This window comes from Zootermopsis nevadensis, unplaced genomic scaffold (assembly GCF_977971745.1).
Source record: "Zootermopsis nevadensis isolate Lab colony 2312 unplaced genomic scaffold, Znev_1.0 Znev_ptg000008l, whole genome shotgun sequence".
In the NCBI taxonomy this organism is placed as follows: Eukaryota; Metazoa; Arthropoda; class Insecta; order Blattodea; family Termopsidae; genus Zootermopsis; species Zootermopsis nevadensis.
The window spans coordinates 7121178-7142302 of record NW_028259140.1 but is presented as its reverse complement, the minus strand read 5'-3'; the positions used below and the strand labels follow the sequence as shown (position 1 = coordinate 7142302).

Here is a 21125-nt window from a genome sequence, read left to right as displayed (position 1 = left end):
ATATCCTGTCTTACTCCTGCTACATAGAAGAGTTTATCTCATCCAAAAATTCTCAGCAGTTATAAATACAAGTAAGCAATAATGGTTACGCTTTCTTGTGTAATTAATATTTGTATTAGAAACAAATTGTATTTGTGCTGACATGTTCTACATCCTTGTCTTAAGCCTATTAAGGATGTATGAAATGAAATAAATTCTATTCTATTCTCCTGTTCTAAGTGATCTTTTTTATTTAAAGACTACATTAAATTTATATAAAACAGACCATGTATTTTTAACATGTTTATGTCATATCTTTATATATTACACAAAGTAAATAAATATGGTATAATGGAGATAAAAGTAGGAAAGGCTGAAAGAGGACGAGGGATTAAGATACAAAATAAAATGTTGCACACTGGATTTCAACTAGCTCTTTACACTAGTAAATTTATATTTAGTTTATATTGGAGTGCAATGTTGCTATTGAATTAAATAACATTGTTATCATTAGTTCCTTTTATACAAAAAATCAAAAAGCAAGCATTACTGCTTCATTAAATAAAAATTCATGTAACAAAAATGAAAAATAATAAACACAGACATGTAATGAAATACTGAAGCTCATAATATTGATCTGTTGTGTGAAGATGGCTAATGATAATTTTGTCATTATATTTAATGCTAACCTCAGAAGACTGAATATCTGACACTAGCAGGTGGAATAGGTCCTCTTCAGAATGTGGGACATTCAGGGAATACTGAAACAAATTTTGCAATACTAAGAATGTAGATGATGCAAAAGCTCAAGGCTGTAATCCAGCTGTTAAGTATACTAGCCACAAAATTTTGTTTTCCCCTCATAAGATTTTAACTGATTGCTCGCATTTTATCGTAATGAACACAAGGTGATCAACCCTGAACACGGAGACGTGTTGGAATGCTAGTATCTACCTAGAAGTTCATTACCCAAATGATGATCATCAAAACCTTCACCCTTCACCTCAAATCTTGCTACAAATGGTAACGATGGAGCCAGTGGACCACCCATAAGACACAATACTACAGAGGTCCTCTTTGCTTTTCACATCACTTACAAAATGCAGCACATTTATATAGTGATTTTCTGTGGCTTGTAAAAAAATGGTAGATTTGCTTATTGACTTGCATTTAGCAAAGGAAGAAAATTATTACATTAAAAAAGATTTTAAATTAGATAAGAAACAATACAAAATTATGATTAAAAGCAATTGTTGTATTGCAGTTATTTATCATGAACAATACTGTAAAAAGTAACATTTAATCCAATTGAAGTGCAATTTGATTAAAAGTCAGAAATTTAAATACAATCAACAACCTGTACACGGGACACTTAAATTTTGCATGATAAAGCTTAAGGGGAAGAAAAACTATAATGTTTTTTTTTCTTTTTTGGTACAAGTCATCAATATATTACATCTAGTCTATCATGACATTTTATACAAGTACTAAAACTGAAAACTTGAGTACCATCTGCTACAGGAAACTACATTCCTTCCTTCCATGCTAATGATTATGCATTACTGTGCATCAATTAAGTGATTTTGAAACATGTTGGGTAACAGTTCTGAAGTCAAGATTAGAAGTGTAAGTATAAACAATAGGTCCGCAGTGGCCGCGCGGTCTGAGGTATGGGCTTTCTGCTGCTTGGTCGCTGGGACCGTGGGTTCGAATCCCACTCAAGCCATGGATGTTTGTCCACGTTTTTCTGTGTTGTGCTGTCCTGTGTACAGGTAGAGGCCTTGCGACGGGCCGATCCCTCATCCAAGGAGTCCTACCGAATGTCTATAGATCAAGCCAACGAAAAGTTGGGACCCGGCAGTACTCTGGCATTTGAAGAACGGGTTGTTCCCAGTATCCAGTATAAACAATCAATTTCTTAGTAAAAACCAGCCTACTGAAAGATTAATGCATACATCTTAAAAATACATAAATATGTCACACACATAAAATTACATTCCAGTCACATAGTTACAAAATAATTATATAAATATTATACTCTTTTATGAAAAACTGAAATTTGATCAATGCAGTTGGAGTTCAAAATAAAAAAACAAAGACAGCAAATGAACTTCTTCAGAGTTGAGGTTTCCACAGTAATAAAATTATGCCATGTAGTCCCACCCTGAAGATGGAGGCAATAATGTTGGTAACCAACCCAAAGACTATGCAGCATCATAACCGAGAAGATCATACTCTAAATTATGTTGTTTGGTATATTAATATGATTTATAATATTACTGGATGTATTATAAATTATTATTGTTGTTGTTATTGTTGCACTTACAAAAGGAAAGTGAGGTGAGGAAGGGAAACAAAAACTTTAGTCTATTCCTAATATAATGAACCAAATATTTACCTGCTTTCCAATAAGCAAAACTGATAATTGCATAAAACCACTGAACTTTTACACAGAACACATTAAAATGAGAAAACAGTTAAAAATTTATCCTCCTACAAAAAAATAAAATAAAACTGCATCTCAATTAATTATAATTAATTTCTAGAAACAAACATATCTTCATGCTGTTCCTTCAATTGTTTGTGACCTGTATTTATAGTGACCAACATATGCATATGCAACCAGTACAACCTGCCTCTTTTGTCTTGAAAATGTAATAAACTTCTAGTTTATCAACCGACAGTTTGGTACTGTACCACTTCATAAGCAATTTGAGACCACTGTGCCATAGGCAGACACTACTTCATCACTTTGCCCAAGTTATCTAGGGCCGCAACTTCTGCATCATTTTCTTATTTTCCTTGTATCTATAAAAGTGACATACTACATATTTTGCAAATTTCTGACAAACAGATGGAACTATTTGATTATTCTCCTGGGTACCAGTGAATAGCAGATATATCTGTTATTATAAATATGAGTTATGCTGTTGATATGTCAATCACACAGTAGGAAAACTGCATTCTCAAGACATGATGAAACTTCCTCCAAGTCTTCCCTTAGCATGCAGGGATGAATATTAAGCAAATAAATTATTTAATGTTATTTTTTAACAAAGAATGTGATTTTTCTTAATTCACCAAAGATAAAATTCAGCATGCAGCTGAAGAAATATTCACGGGGCCAAAACATACTCTCACGACTTCTAAAGACTGATATCAAAATCTTCCACCTCTACATTCGAAACACGTATGGAGTTCTGCATAGTCATGTCACTGGGTGATTCAAGTTCAATGCCTTCTAGTTTGTTTCTCACAACAGACAATTCATTATCAGATTCCTGTCCTCCAACTTTTAAAGATGGATGTCTATTTGTAAGAATTATTTTTGTATACTTGAGGGCTGCTGGTTGATTAGGGAGTGGCTGCTTTTGTGCAGTCAACTTACCAATTGTGTGCAGAATCCTTTGAGTCTTCTGAAGTACTGGTCTGCCACCAACAGTATTTGCTTTCTCCCTAGAATTCCCACTTTTAATCAACACAATATTTTGGGCAGACATGGCAGGTTTCAAAATATTGGACATTTGATCTGTTATGTCATCTTCTAATGGAAACGAGATTGTGTCTCCTGTAGTCAAGACAGAGGAAGGGCTGCCTTCAGCAGTACTTGCATCAATTGGTACAACAATTGGAGTGCTGAGCACTTCAGGCTCTGACTTGCTACCAGTGAAGAGCGAATCATCATCTTTTGCAAAGATAATTGGAAGTTCGAGTATTTTAGCTGGTGTTAAAGTATCATCATCTTCTTCTTCCTCTTCATCCAGTGTGGTTGAAGATGTTTCCAACAGTTTACCTATCTTTGGAGGTTTTGGTCCAGAAATTGTAGAGTCTGGTCTTTTCAGACGTCCAGATGGCACAGTATATGTAGTAAGCTTTGGTCCAGTCATTCTCATTTGCTGCTGTGCCAAAGCCTGTCTAGAAGCAGAAGATACACTCATTTTGGGTATGACAGTGAGAGAACGCTGACCAGCAGGGTTACGCTCACTAGTGGCAGTGGTACCCAAAGGAAGGATTGTAATTGGAGATGGTGCCACACCGGACAGAGGTACCAGTACTGAACTACTACTCGTTGTATGAGGGGACTCTGCTAACATCACCACATTTCCTCCACTTGTTGCTCCCAGCATGCTCTTTCCACTTGCACCAGTTCCTGAGGTCAGTACCGTTAATTTGGACAGATCCAAAGTTCGACCCATGCTTGACAGCACTCTAGTGGATGTCACCACTTGACTCCCACTTGATACAAAGTTCTGGAAATTGTCTTCATTTCCCAACACTGAAACACACATGACAGAAGTATAATTAATTGGTGTGTGTATACATAAACTTTTAGTAACATTAAACAAACACCATATAATGGAGTAAACCTTGTGAAAAGGTAATAGTCACTTAGTTAATCAAGAAATTCACCACCTTTCATGGAACCTGAAAGTTCATTATCACGTTCATGAGAGCTTGTCACTGGATCCTGTCATCTCAAACAGATGTATCCAGTCCACATCTTGGCACCTTATTTCTTTAAGATCTACTTTTATATTATCCTCCCACCTACTCCTGTCTTTTAAGCAATCTCATCCACACAAATTTACTGACCAAATTTTTATGTTTTTATGAGTACCATCTGAAATTGTATAATATTATTGGCATTACTGTACAAAAACTCAGTAAAAGATATTAGTGAATGTTTGCACAACACGCACACACAGAAAACCACTCACCATATGCTGCCAGTGGACCCAATCCCAAGCCATTTAAAATCAGTCAGCACCCTCACAAATTTTTTCTCTATTATCAATTTTATTAATATCTTCCCATCTTTTTCTAATTTATCTAAATGGTCACATTAAAGAGGGTTTCCTAAAAAAATTGCCTAACTTCTATAAGAATATCAGAAGATAATCATTAAGTTTCTCATTATACAAAAAACACCATTCCCAAATTAATTTCTGTTCAGTCTAAACACTTTCCTTAGCACTTTATTTTCAAATACAGCAATGCCCACACCAGCCATGAAGTTCATCTATGCACTGTTTTCCTTTTGTGTTCAGTTTTACCAGCCCTTATTTTCAATTTATGTGCATGTACCAGGACATTTGCTACAAGCAGGGCTTTAATGGTCAGTTAGATCCAGTCCACATCCCATTTATATAAGATTAATTTTCATAGCATCCTCCTATCTGCCTAAGCCTCCCAAGTGGCTTCTCCCTTCAGGTTTTCCAACAGAAATGTTATGTATTAGCCTGTGATATGAGTTGACAGTAGCCATGGTCCCCTAAGCCAATAATTTCTTATACAGCCTTGGTCTTGAGAATGCATTTTACAGAAACATAATCACTGGAGTTGGTGAAGGACTGCATATCTGCAAAATGACTCTTTCATACCTGAATCTGATATGTTATATTCTGAAACATAAGCAAAATAACAGCAGTTCAAAAACTTAATTTATTCCAAACTTCAATTTGAACCTAATACATCTTTGTTAGCCCATTATTATTCTTAAACAATACCCATATAACCTTTATACCAAACAAATGTACACTATATAATAACATATGAATAATTTAAATGTCTTGCAATTTTATAATTCCAAAATATACTTTGTAGAAAGATATAAAACACAAGTGCAGAAATTTTCTTTGGTTTTACCATATACTATTATCATATAAACATTAGCTTTAAATTTACAATTGAACTGCTGAAATAACTACAGATTCTTTAGAAATGTGTAAGTCCATGAAAGGCAGTGAAATTATTTTTTCATTAACAAACATCTTGCAGGTCGATATCAAAAGCTTCTGGTTCATTGGCTAACTAGTCTGATCATCACAGACCAATTTGAAATCCTGAAATATGACTCAGAGGTAATATCACAGGATACATTTTACTGTCTTTGTAAAATAATAGAACAGTCTTAATACTCAAACTCTTGAGGAAATACCACAGAGAACTGACTCTGCTGGTGTTATCATAAAAATATCCATAATGTCCTGCCATATGGAAGAATATCTTAAGTACACTAACAAAAAGATGAATAATTTTGTTTATAACAATACTTACTGCTGTTGCAGTGGTCAAAGTTTTGTACAACAGAAAAATACAATTCAAAATCAACATATATCTTCTTCTGTAACACACATAAGGGCCAAACATGGTTATGTAACAAAGGCTACAATAGATGACAGGGTTTCAGCTCTGCCAGCTTGAGATGAAACATTCACAACAAAAACAATGACATAATGCATCACTACAGAATATACAACTGTATATTCCCCTCTCTCTTTGACTCCACTGCACAAATAAAAAAGATGTAACAAACCAGATTCTTGCATTCCTGACAACTGCAGATGTTTCTACTAATAAAGGAGGAGTTAAAAATTAATCAGGTTGTGCCACCTACCTCATTGGTTGCTAAAAGGTTTTCCATCATGAAGACAGTGCAGTACTCACATTTAAGAGACATGTATGTAGTTCCATTTCCAGGGAGTAAATAATTATGCCACAGATTTCACTGTTCTCAGTTCCTCATTAGTGCCACGATACTACTTAAAATAGGCCACAATGCTTCCTCTGACATGCTTTCAAATCCAGGGTTCATAATCATCCAACAATATATCATGACCTGCTACATACTCATGGCAGCTTATCATAAAAAAATTAACACATCATCTGCAGTGTTGGAACTGAAGTTGCACTAATCATACGAAAATTGTAATTCAAATCTTACATGTATGAGAAGAGATGACAACAAAAATTATCAACTTACCTACTTTCAAACATGTTGAAGATAATTTACAATTGTTTTATGCATGTGTGAAAAACAGCTCCTTACTCTGACAGAAGAGCATAAATTACAAGCTTTTAAAAGGACAGTTGTTTAGCACTACAAAGGGGATGCTCCAATAAAAAATCTGGTCCACATGCCCCATAGGCAATAATGAAAACAGATCTTTCAGTTGTTCTGCATTAAGTAAAGACACATTAGGTTCCCTAGTGAATAATTAATGTTATAAATAACTACTGGCATATCAAACATTCTTATATACCAAAAGCACATAAGCACACAATTTAAAACATTTAAATGCAGTCTGACGTATGAATATAACTCCTCCCTATAGAAGCATGCAATTCTTTTCCATAAGTTTATGTGACTGGAGTAACCTGACACAGTTCTCATCTAAAACCTGAAGTTATAAATTTTAAATACATACTAAAGCACATGCCTAAACATCACCTCCAATGATAAAAAATTTGTGATTAAGATAATGTATCCAAAAAAATATATAAAGCAAGCATTAATTGCAGAATGACTTATTACTATTTCTTCACAGGTTATTATTACTATGATTATTATTGCTGCTGCATGTCACTGTATCATTCCAGTAGACAGAAGACATCCCAGACCGTTCCTAAATGGTTTGTGGCACACACATAATGGGACGTAACACTTAAATCAAATCTTGTATCCAGACAGTTCTACTGCATATAAAAAGATTCATTATCACTCGAGTATTTCTGAGGCACAATATGTTGGAGTATTTGACTGGTGGAACAATTTATTTATTTACAGTTTGTCTAACAATGCTTACAGTAGCTTAGATTATATTGTGACAAAAAAGTATAACAGCAAATAATGAATTGGAAAGGATATGGAAGGACATGGTCATGACCTAATTTAAGGTACAATCACAGCATTTGCCTGAAGGGACAAAGGAAAACCATGGAAAACATTACTCAGGATAACCAATCTCTAGGCTGAGATCTGTACCCAGGGCCTTCTGAATAAAAAGCAGAGGTGCTAATCACTCAACTGCAATGTTTGGTGGGTGGTATAAGAACAAACAAATAAATAAATATACAAACCATGCAGTCTCAGGAAAATGCATGATGTTTTATTTTTATCTGTACAGCTGTTCACCTAACATTCTGTTTAATGCACAAAAAACTTGTACTGCATTATTTGCATCACTTTTAGAAACTTCTTCAACAAGTCTGAAGGTAAAGAATGTTAATAGGAGTCAATAAAATGTACAGCTCTATTAGATGCCGGTAAGGATGCTAGTCTAGAAACAAACACAGAGAAAACTAATTACATGTTCATATCAAACATTTGCATTGCTTACTTCCTTAATGGTGGTAAATCCATAACCTTTGCAACCATGAGACAGTAGTCATGTTCCTCTAAAAGATTAGGCATCAAGTATTAACTGAACACCATCGTGTATCTATCAGATATAATCAAAACTCTCATACCCCAGCATCAGTCTTGAAATATCTTAACAAAATGTTCAAGTCATACCTTGAAGATTTATCAATTTTCTCTATTTCCTGATAATATGTCCTTTGACATCCTACCAGTAACAAACTGGAGATTCCTTATGACCAAAAAAGCCCATCCTCAGCAATGATTACCATTCAGAAATCCAGAGAAAGGAACATCTGGCCAATATACCTAACTTGTATTCTGATAATTCTCTAATGAAGTAATACTGGCATATAATACAATCCACCATTATGCATTTTTCTGGAAAAAATACCTGAACACACAGTGAAATCCTATGAAATTCATGAACCAACTGAAGAACGAGTAACATAGGTGCCCAGATATATTGCGGCCTCAATATCAATTTATAAAATAAAAACAATCTCATTAAGCTCATTCTAATGGGTAATGAATATGAAAGTGGCTGAAATACATTATCTTGAAGTCTGTCTCCTATATGTATAGCACAATTTACAACACCAAGATAATCCACTTTGTTGCCATAATTAGAGCTGATAATTCTTTTAACTTAAAAAAGGTAAGCAAATCACTTAAAAATGTTCACCTCCTGTTCACTAGCCAAGCAATACACTCCACCATAAAATAAGCTACCACACTGTGAAGGAAGTTCAGAGGATATGATGTGATAAACAAACATTTCTCATTGGCTACAATATGTATGGGGCATGCTACTCAGATTATGGAATGCAGACTTTTCTCAATAGAGTAAGGAAAGGCAGAAAGGCACAGAAAATGCATTAAGATTAAATTAAATTTAATTAAAATTGCAACTGTAATTGATGCAAAGTCACAGAAAAAACAGGCACAAGTAGTTAGGAATTGCTTGCTATGATGAAAGTGCTAAAAAAGTCCTCATTTTATGTGACATTCTTCCACATATCTGATGTTACGAAATTTGCAGTGCTAATGACTGATGCACTATAATAAAGTTTTCATTATAGGCCATATTTATTCTACTGTAGTTACAATGTAATAACAATTTTAATAACAACCCTAAAACTAATTCCGTCATTTTGAGTGACCCATTTACCCATCCCAATCAAGACAAATTTCATTCACACATAACCTACTTCCTCAATTAATTTGTTTACTCTTCATGTCATATAAGAGAAAACAGAAGAATAAATTATGCAACAATGAAAAGGTTTAAAATTAATGCAAACTTAACAATGAATAACAATGAATGACAATGAATTACAAAAGTTGTACTTACCATTTACATTCTTCAGTGTACTCTGGTGTCCTGGATTTGTTTTCAAAATCTTGTCACCCTAATGTAGGTAGAAGTTTAGAATTTACATCTCATCTCAACCTACAACGAACTGACCTGGAAGGAGCTCGAGGACTCTGTACTCTTTTCATTTTACCTTTAAGTTGGTGTGTGTCAGCTGATGTAGAAAGTGTTGAAGGTGCCAGTAAAACACTGGAAGCTGATGATGTCACAATCCTGGTGCCTGCTCCTCCTTGAAGAAGTGAAGACAACGTTGTCAGAGTCCCACCACCAGCAGTTCTTGATACAGCGCGTCCTCCTAGCAACTGCTTAGCTTGCAGTTGAAGTACAGTGGCTGTAGTGGGAGTCACCCCCCTACCAATGGACGTTGTTACTGCAGGTGTCAAACCCCGACTAGCCGGAGTGGATACGGTTGATGTCGAAGGTACAGACGCAGAAGTGTCAGAAGAGCTGAGTGCTGTATTAGAATTACCAGATGATACCAAGGTACCGTGGATTGTGAGGGAAGTGCTACGTGTCCTCTCCATGTGGTCTCTGCCTGCTTCACTTGCATTATGTACAGATGTAATGGGTGATATGGAAGCAGAGGTAGAGGATGGAGCAAGGCGTATTGGCCCAATTGGAGCCAAACTAGCGAGGGATCCAATATTCACTGTGATACCAGCTGCACTGCTTACCTGCAACATTAAAAACTTACTGATGGCAAACACAAACACAAAAAAGAAGATAACATAGTCTTCACCACCCACTAACCTTGTGCACATTCAAATGAGAACTGGATTCGACCCTGTAATTTTCTTTACATATCACATTCAATAACAATTCATATATCACATGCCAAGATCAAGCACAAGATAATTTTTTATCCCCCTTACCAATTTTAGTTAATGAGAAACAACATTTTTCAAGCCAGTATTTTAATAATATGCACATTTTAAGTGTGGTTTTGTAAGGTTAACCTTTTAACAATTTTGTTTACACTATTTGTGTACACAAACTTTCTTTTACAAATACTGCCATATTACACACACAAGACATCCCAACGTTGGTAACTATTTATATGGAGGTCACGCTCATACCAACATCAGAATGCTTTGCTATGAGGAATGATCTTTCAACAAGCAATCAGAAAAACAATTTCAATGCAGTTTCATATAGTATAGCATGTCAAAGCTACTATACAGTAGCTACAACACTGAAATTAGTTTTCTAATTTATTTTTCTGAATGTAAATTATCACAGATTGGGCAAGTATGCATTACATGAACAAATGTCCTATTACATATACTCTGTCTATTCTGTGTTGGGATCTGCAACACTCCTTACACAGGCACAGATAGTATCCCTTCACAGAACAGACAGCTTTAATCAACAGTATTTACTGTAATGTAAATGTCCTCATGCATAGCTTAAAATTATATTCTGAATGAATTTTAGCTGTCTGTTGAAAGTGTCTTAATGTTACTTCATTCTGGTTTTTGTCTACTTACTGGACTCGAGGAATTCAATCCATGGCGAATCTGACCCGCCCATTTAGACTCCTGTGATCCTGATAAGTTTACAGGATTCAGCAACATTTTCTGTGCAGATGTCATTCTAGATTTACGACGTGGAACTTGCACTGAAAAAGAAACTTATAATTTTCTCCAACTGTAAAATAAGTGCCACAGGTTCATCTACAATTCATAAAAATTACATGATTTTTGCACATGTACATTCATGAAGTACAAACTGTATTAGACATTATGATGCCTGCAGAGTTAAGGTTAAGGAATTTAACAAAAGAGGGATGATAAGCATAATTCACAACCAATGATGTGAGTTGGCATAACATCTCTTTTATCAATCCCTACCTGGGGCAACCAATGTACCCACCACTGATACTAGAGTTGGTAAGGTGGTTAGAGATTGCTTACTGGGTGTTACAGCAGCAGACGCAGCAGCAATAGCTGCAGATGCTGGTATTGTTGTGGAATTTCCATTAAGCGGAGTTCCTGGTAACAAACATTAAAGTGCAAAGTAATATCTGCTGGTAAATTAAAAACTTATTATGCAGTAAGGGCATATGCAGACACTGAAAGGAAAAAGAATACCAGAAATAGATAGCCTCTTGACATACCAAACACAATACAGAAAAAATTCTGTTACAAACTAAAATTTATTCCTTTACTGTAAGAGCTGTTTCAGCATTACAGACATTCAGTGCTAACTTGTCACAACCAACAACCAATTTATAAAATGGCATAAAATCATAATAACCAGATATGATCAAACATAACTTAACCAGAAGTGTGTGGATGAGGGTAACAACCATAAATGTTCTGGTAAATGCTTATGCTAATCAATGCCATATATAAAATAACATATATGTGAGATATGATAAAGTTGATTTCCATAAACATATAGTTAGCTGAGACAAAATACTGAGTGATATTAATGAAGAGTTACAAGAATTTTACTGAATTACTAACTGACAAGGTCAGATAATTGGTACAGGTGAACACAGGAACAAAGAAAAAGCATTCCAGATACAAGCTAGCCATTCAACTGCTTAAATGGAGTGATACACCACTTCCCAATCAAGTGGTATTAAGAAGGCTCAGAATTAAAATCACAGAAAAAATACTATCCATAATTTCAAAGCAAATGAAGCAATATTTTTAAGATTTTCCTCTATTTTGAGTTATGTGCATTGGTCCCCCATCCATTACCACACCACAACTGAGTTCATTGTATACAGAATTAGTACTAACCTGGACGAGACCTTTTGCCTGCAGGAGAGGATGGTTCATTGTCCAATGAAGTGGCAGAAAGCTGTTTGCCTTTACGTTCTACTTTTCCTGCTCCTCCCTGTCCTGCTGCTGGCACAGATTGAGCAGGCGTGAACATGTGGGAAGCTCTTGTTGGAGGCTGGTATGGGTGCATCAGAATACTACCCAAAAAGTCACCCACTTCATCCTGCAAATGAAAACATGTCTTCATGCTTCAAAATGAACAGTGTGTGTTTCATCTGTGTATGTTTGTGCCATAAGCCTTCATATTATTTACTTGCCACCGTGTCTGAACTACCCATGGGATCCACCCAGCCAGAGAAAGATCCCCCTAAATCACTGAATGAAAGGATTTATGGCCCACATTCAATCTGGATGTGATGGCAAAGAGAAAAATTCACACTTCCACTGTCAATAAAACATCAGTCATTAAGCAAGTATTAGTCACTTTTGTAATGGAGTTATTCTGGTTCACATCAATCAAGAATATAACATTTTGAAAAGTAATAAAATTACATAAAAAAAGTATCAACATTTGTTAAGTTTCAGAAAATCTCACTGTGCTTTAGCACATTAACAGCAGCAGAAGGTTAAACAATACCACAAGTGCTCAAAAGTATTTAATGATAGAGAGAAAGAACAATCTAAAGCTGAATACAATGAGAGGAGAAGAGGAGGACAGGAAGAAGTTTGCATATTACAGAGAAATGGTTTTCTTGTGTCCCTTTTACTTACAAGAATACATCGGTCAATCATGCTTTGAGTAACACCTTCCATTAGTTTCTTTGTTTTGCCAACTCTTAGTTGATCATCAGCTGATCCCACAACCACTAGTCCGGTCTCCACTCTCATACGTTCTCGAATATCCTCCACATCTTCCTGTCTGAAGTACATAACATAATAAAACTGATAGTAGGTAAAGTAAAAGAAAGAATTTAAAATAACTGGTGTACAGGGACACAAAAAGTATCCCTTTTGACACTCAAACTGCAAGTACGTCATCTTCACAGATCCTATAGGACAGATTTCCACTACTGCAAAACCAATGATTCATCAATAGTCTGTCACTGCACCTCAACCAGTTGACACCTTTACTCTAAGATCAATTTTCTGCATTACAGTCCAAACCACACTTAAGCACAGAACTAAAATTTATGAGAACACAACAGCACAAAAACAGAAGCATACTGAATACTTTCAAACAGTGCAAAAGGCACACAGAGATTGAGCAGACTGAGAGGCTGTGCTGTGCAAGAGCTGCTACTGGCTACAATTCGTGTGACTCTGCAAGCTTGTCCTTTACTGCATATTATTTCTTTGTCCGACATGGTAAACAATGGACTAAGCACACTACAATTTACTTCCACCAGCTAAACATGGCTTTCATCAATTTATGTTTGCCGGCTTTGTAATAACTCTCCACACTCCCTACCATTCATCAAGCAAAAAAACTTACGAGACAGCTACTTTAATCATGCAGCTGATGACAATGAACACAAAACTGGCTACACATAAGCTGGAATGCACAGTACTTTCCCTTCAACACTAATGTAAAATATAAAATGTGGGTAAATCCTTAAATAAAGAAACACTAAATGAAGGAAAATAATACACTAGTTACATAAAGCTTCAACTGAGACTGAAAATAAGGTCCACTAAATGTGGGAACTTATAATTGATGTTTCACTGTACTATCAAAAGAAAATATATAATTCTACCATCAGGACCTTTCGTTCAGAACTGCTCTCCTAATGTCAGATAACAAAAACATATAAAAAAAATCAACAATTTACATCCAAAATCATATCTGTTTGATCACTTAAAGCCTATGTAAGAATTTCAGTAAAATTTACAACACATACCGAGCCATGGAAGCATTCTGACCGACAACAAAGAGAACAGGACAATGCAGATCCAACAGCGTGTCATTTGGTTCCCCTCGTTTCCCTTCCACAGTAAATACGGGAAAACCAAGGCATACCACGGCTGTCACCTGATCCAACAAGGCAACCTAAAAATAGATTATACTTTACATAATTAAAATCCATAAATATTATAATAAAAGGAACCTACCTTTACACAAACATGAAGAACACATTTTAACCCTTTAACTCTTGCGGATGGAAAAATTCCACGCTGCAGAAAGGCAAGCTGTGCGCTGTGAATGAAACTGTGCATTCACTGAATAAATACACAGAATGCTGTAACACTTTTTTCATTAATGGAAATGTCAAGGCCTATGATTAAAATAAAATAAAAAAAACGGTAGAATAATAAAAGAACTTCAGAATTATTGCCACATGGAACAGAAAAACAATGTTTACTATGCAATCAAATATATGTATATATAAAAGAGTAATTAAATCAATTAGCGAAATATGCTAACAATTCCTCTTGCTTACTTGACATGCTATAGCAGCACCAGTATTCCATCCTATGAGAATAAGAGGTCTTCCTGGAAAATCAGCTTTCACTTCACTAATCTTTGATCTTGTAACTGCTATCATTTGATCAAGACAAATAGTCATTGTCATACGACTAGTACTAGGTCCTGTTGGCATAATCACTGTTATAACTTGGCCTAGTGTAGAGAGATGTGCAAACCATTGCTGTGCTCGAGTAGTCTGCATCAAACCGCTATTTCCACTGGAGGGAGCTATTATAAGGATGGGATTGCCAGGCAGTTTGCGCTGAAAACAAAACAAAATGCATATGCATCATGCAAACATCCCGAATACAACTCTGTAATAAATTTTACCAACAAGCAATTAACATGTTATATGAATGTTGTAGTTCAGTGTTACTGTAAAATACCATCCATATTTGTTGCAAGTCGGTTACAAAGCGTGACAGAACACTTCTGAGGGAAGCCTGCAATTTTATAATAATTTTCTTCTGTTAAAAACAACATACATAAACTTAGGTTCATGACCTGATGGGACATGGAGAAAACTGCATAATGATGATCTTAAAAATCTGTACTCCTCCCCCAATATTGTCAGGGTGATTAAGTCGAGAAGAATGAGATGGGCGGGGCATGTAGCGTGCATGGATGGGGCAAGGGGTGTGCACCGGGTATTGGTTGGGAAGCCTGAGGGGAAGAGACCGCTGGGGAGACCTAGACGTAGATGGGAGGATAATGTCAAGCGGGATCTATGGGAGATAGGAGTTGAAGGCAGCTAGATTTTGCTGGCCCAGGACAGAGACTGGTGGAGGGCTTTGTTTAATTCGGTGGTGAACCTTCGAGTTCGGTAAGCCATCTAGTTAGTTAGTTAAGGTTCATGACACAATGAATGGGGTCACACCAATGATTCACAATAGAGAAGCATGTATGGTGATGTGTTAAACACTTCACACAACCATCAAACTGAAGGAATGCTCCCTTACTAACACCTACAACTGTTTATTTAACATAATTAAAGCTGTGATATTTGAGGTTTTCATTGTGCTGTCTTCAGGATTATGATGCCATGTAGTCTTGTCTTGATATGAAGACAAATTTAAAACCATATTAAGATAGATATATTTTTTAAGTATCTTGGATGTCAAAAATAATATTTATAGCCTTGTTAAATGTATAACTGTGATATCACATGTGCAATGAAATAAGTGCATACCTACACCCACACATTTTACTTATATTAGAGTATCTCACTATACTAACTGGTTTATGTTGACTCAAACTGCCAGCCGCAGGATCCCACGGTCTCTTCAGTAAGTTGTTGAGGTTCTCAGCACTTGCTGGTCCTGTTTTGCTTGCCAAGGTTGAGACAGCAATCATTTTATCTACCAATGTTGGAACTTTGGCCTTCAAAGACTGAAACAAATGAATGCTATGACAAACATTCCTCTGAAACACTGAAGTTATTACAATTATTAAAACTGACCTACACAAATTAAATTTAGAATGTTTAGCATAGTTTAAAACTGGTATCTGGAAACTGACAGAGAAGAGGAAAGGATGCGAGAAAGAGTGGAATTGCATACCTTAAAAATAGTATTAAATCATTTGGAAATAAAAAATGGATAGGATATGGCTTATTCTTAATAAAGAGGTGGCTTACAAGAGAGTAATAAATTGTGATATACAGTACAATTAAGGATTATAGAAAAATACTTTATACAATTATATATAAACAGTAAAATAAAATCAGCAGTAAATAACTGGAAATATAGAAAGGGGAAGTTCATTTATAGCTATAAGAATATACATGGTAAACCAATAGAATAGCACCACTACAGATAGGTATAGTACAGCTACAGATCACAAAAAACTAGTGTTATGCAGACAGTATTCTGTACAGACAACTCAGTAAATGACTGACTGGCTGAATAGTTTTGAAGGAACAAAAGAATAAAAAAAATACATGTATCAAAGATATTTTCATGCATTCATACTTATTGTCTACATCTACTGAATGAAGTTTTGCCACATTTTATCTACAAAATAATAGTCACTGTAATGTTATCTGACATCTCATATAATATTAAAAGCATCCACTAATGACAATATTTTATGACATTTAGCAAATTTATAAATTAGTTACCATTCTGAGACATTTCATCATGTGGTCTGGAAGAAGTTTACTAACATTTCAGAGGTGCTTATGCCTCCATCATCAGGGCAATGATTTTGAAAACAGAATGCACCTCCAATACATCAGTAAACTTCTAGCAGACTACAATAATACTCACCTGAAGTACATCAAGATAGGCAGCAAGATACTGTCGACTAAGATTCTCGATCAGAGTTGCATGAAGCCACTGGGTAAGCCGTATATCCCAGCCCACACTTGCAAACATTTGACGTACTCTGCGAACCGTCTTGTCTACGGCAATACGGCGAAGCACTGGCTCATTCCAATTTCCTGCTTGAGCTAATCTGGCCAAACGATCCGCTTGCAATAATCTTACCATCTTGTTAAATAAACGGTTTTGAACAGGAGTCCAATTAACACTGAAACATGATTAAAGCAAATGGTACTTTAACCATTTTTGTGATCTGTAATTAGAGGGTTTAAAAAATAATAATAAAAGTAACAGAACTGCCTTTACATACGAGGTCTGACAATTATACTTTCAAGCTGACCTGACATGCCAGCACAAGCTGTATTAAATAAGGTTAAAAAAACACTGCAATCAATACATTTTACATTCATTTACCATTATCAGTATATCAAAAACACATAAGACAGACAAAAGTTCAAGTTTATATATCTCAAGGCTGAAAGGAAAAGTTTTGTCTATACTATTACATTTATAAAGCAAATGAATTCAATAATACACATTTAAGTAGTTATGGCAACTACAGCTATGATAGGATATCATCATTACATACCGTGATACACGTTCTTCCCATTCATCAGCATCACCATCTTCTTCACGTCTTACAAAATTTACATGTGTTTCACACTCTTGCATTAGAGGTCGAACTTTGTTCATATCGTATGGTGGAACTGGTATCGCTACATCGCCATCCACATCAACTTCCTCTTCAATTCTAAAATAAAGATAACTGTGTTTATTATAGTTTAGGCATATGGTTTTCAGTCATATTGTGACTAATGGGATGAACACATTTATCTTCAATCAAACATAGAAATGAAGATGGCAACCATTAAGTACTAATAAATGTGAATTTGATATCAACAATAATGTGCCAATGCATCCTTTGAAGAGATGTTAAAAGGTGAATTTCACTTACACATATCTGTCTGCTGTAAAGGCCATGATATGCATTACATATCAAGCAGAAACCAATGAGATGGCAAGCCAATTGCACTTTTTCTCACAGATATTTCATATGTTATCATATATGAGTTCATCAAATGAAACCAATTTGGAATTGTTTTGGGTAATAAAGCAAAGCCCATTAAAAAGTCCCCAACAGTGCAAAGGGAGGTATTCCATTGATGTACCAGCCAACAGCTTCACTACACAAAAAAATCCTGAAAACCCAAATCTATGGCTCTTTAGCTAAGGCATTCAATAACAGACAAAAATCTTGATGAATGAATGGTTAAATTATCAATACATATATTATACATTAACACAAAAAAGAAACATCCTAACATGCTAACAAGGGTAGTCATTATGCTTCAAGTCAATTCTTATCATCATGTGGAATGCACTATCCAGAGCACATTTTGCTCCATGTGCCAGAAGGCATCTGACCATCCCCATACAGCATGGACCTATAACAATGTGACTTCCATTAGTTCAGTTCTTCCCCGAAGAAAATGATAAAGGCCACAGACTTCAGCCAGATAAAGACCTTCAGGGTATGGTAGTGCAGTTGTTCCAGCAGTAGACAAAGGAGTTCTTTGCAGAAGGGACCCATCACCTGGTATGTCAGTGGGATGCCTGGCTCAGAACCGAAGGGGACTATTTTTAATGGTCTCTACTCATTTGCCCAGAACAAACATTTGCCATGACAAAAATCATCATAAAACCAAAAAACTGTATATAGGGTCAGGAAAATACAATTGCATGAATATCAGAATTTCAAACTTTGGCTGTTCTTAATGTTATACAATCAAAAACGTTAAGAACTGTGTTCTACTATGCCTTCAACTATAGCATTAACTTACAAAGAAAGAGTTGGTTGTGTCCAAGCTGCAGTAGGCTGAACAAAAAGTGTCTTTGTCGGTTTTGCATATGTATTTTCTGGCCGCCAATTCCAAGGTTTGGAATATGAATGGTCCATCAGGACAACATTTAATTCTCGTTCCTGCAGATATACAAGGAAATATAAACTTAGGTGATGAATTTCCATTAATTAATAACAATATTTTTTATTTAAAATTCCTGTTACTCACTGACTGGCCAGCTAACTGATGCAAGTAATTGCTTAGCTTCGTACAACTGTCCTCACCATTGTCACTCACGGGGCTTGGTAAATTTGATGAGTTTGGAGTTCCACTCATACGACCAGCTATTGAGGACGCTGGTGAAGGGATCTGAAGATATCACATTAAAAACTGTATGACTTTAAGAATAATATAGAGAACATTTCCTATTATAAAATTAAAAAACCAATATATTTTAAATATACTGCATTTTGAATTTCAAGAAAGAAACCAATATACTGTTACAACATAGTGGTACATTACACAAAAAGTATAAAAATCAGAGAAAATCGTAAGAATTTTCATACTAATTACCTTAGTTGCTGGTAAGTCACAATAGAATGAAAACTTATGGTTTAGTTGCAATCAGATCAGCTGCTAAGAAATGTCACATATTTACATTATTTTGATAATCCTGTCTGACGATAGAGATGTGCTATGGAATGATATATATAGACACACACACACACACACACAGGTAGCCCTCGGTTTACGCCGGGGATGTGTTCTGATGGATATAACAACAGTTTTTATATTGGTGAGACTCAACTCACTGCCTCTACTTCAAATTTACAATGAACACCATATACTGTTTCTTTGTATAAATACGTATAAGTTCCTATTTTGCTTATATGGATGATAATACTTCTAATAAAATATAATTTGCATTAACCATGTTTTTTGTCATCTGGGTTCCTGCTTCCCCCAAATACCATGGATAATTGGTGCTCTAAAGTAATGAAGTTCAATTCTTAAGAAGAAGGAGGGGGAAACTGTAAGGAAAACAACTGGATGAAGCGAAAGTAACTAAACATTAACCTTTACACACTTACCAGTATGCAAATAACTGCACAGATTATATTCTTGTTTGAAATTCCTACTTATATAACACTAATACAAACTGTTCACATTAACTAATCTAATATATAGTGTTGGCCATCAGCATTTTTAAAACTGAAGAGAATGCAATAAACTGATTGTTAATACACTTACTGTTATTGATGGCATTGAAGTACTGCCAGGTGTTGTGGACAGTAACAGTTTCATTAAACTGTCTTTTCCTTTTTGTGTTTCTGACATATTGTATCTGCATATATATTTATTTCTGTACTCCAGAATACACCTTCAAATATAAACAACTAAAGGTCAGCAGCATATTAATATCAAAACCGTGCAGCAAAAACTGCATCCTATAAATTAAAACATACGAACTGAACAATACCTCTAGAGAACAGCTTAATCAGCAACAGCAAATGCCTACACAAAAGATCCGGTTTCACACTGTTTAACAACAGCCATTTTAAGAAATAAACACTACAACATGGACTTCTCTACCACCAAATAAGCGACACGAACGAATATCCACAACACAAACTTACTTTACGCCATTACTCTAACATTGATAACAGTTATACCAACATGCTTTGGAATTACTTGTGCTTTAGAGGATACAGCCGTACGGTCAAATATGTTTTTCCTGTAAACGCGCTAAAACAAACTGTTTCGCGGTATCCAAACCGAATGGTCATTGTGTGCCTAAATAATTTATACACTTCTCACAGCTGTGTGCATGAAGATGATTGTCTGGGTTGAAACACCGTGTTATCTGGTAGACGCTTAAATCATTTTTAGTTACTTGCTGCGTCCGTTCGATGGTAAGCTACGCCCGAGTCCAAGTCCCTTTACTATCAACAGTCAGCCATTCCGACTTATGACCACATTTTAAATAAAGGGGCCGTCTGTCACAGCATAAGTCGTCGTGTGGCATCTTCTCTGACAAGAAAGGTGTCCTATATCGTGTTACCCACATATTAATCCATAATTCTAAAAAATTAGATTACGCAAATCTCTCAGTGACATTGTCATGACTTTCCCCATTTGTCTGCTATGGTACAATTGCGCGCAAAATGAGTGCAGCCAACACAAGAAGCTTTAAAATAAATCATTGCAGAAACTTTGACTTACCTCCGTATAATTTGTAGCAGTGTTTAATTCTTGTCTTCACACCAAATTAC

General features: G+C 35.5%; 1 protein-coding gene across 5 annotated transcripts; it reads right to left on the bottom strand.

The window, feature by feature from the left end:
* Window positions 1-398: 398 nt before the first annotated feature.
* Window positions 399-21094, bottom strand: Rcd1 (Reduction in Cnn dots 1). Of its 5 annotated transcripts, XM_022063916.2 has the most exons (16): window positions 20333-21001; window positions 20104-20233; window positions 19081-19221; window positions 18853-18992; window positions 17601-17762; window positions 16958-17219; window positions 15927-16079; window positions 14665-14952; window positions 14125-14273; window positions 12998-13145; window positions 12245-12449; window positions 11408-11485; window positions 10982-11112; window positions 9628-10168; window positions 3368-4255; window positions 399-1915 (listed from the first exon to the last, which is right to left on the bottom strand). In XM_022063916.2, the coding sequence occupies exons 2-16, from the start codon at window positions 20188-20190 to the stop codon at window positions 1890-1892; spliced, it is 3399 nt and encodes a 1132-aa protein (XP_021919608.1). In that variant the 5' UTR covers window positions 20191-20233; window positions 20333-21001; the 3' UTR covers window positions 399-1889. The 5 variants fall into 5 exon arrangements, with proteins under 5 accessions (XP_021919608.1, XP_021919605.1, XP_021919604.1 ...); XM_022063913.2 differs by lacking the exon at window positions 20333-21001 and adding an exon at window positions 21076-21094 and having other exon boundaries at window positions 399-4255; XM_022063912.2 differs by having other exon boundaries at window positions 399-4255; window positions 20104-20249.
* Window positions 21095-21125: the final 31 nt, after the last annotated feature.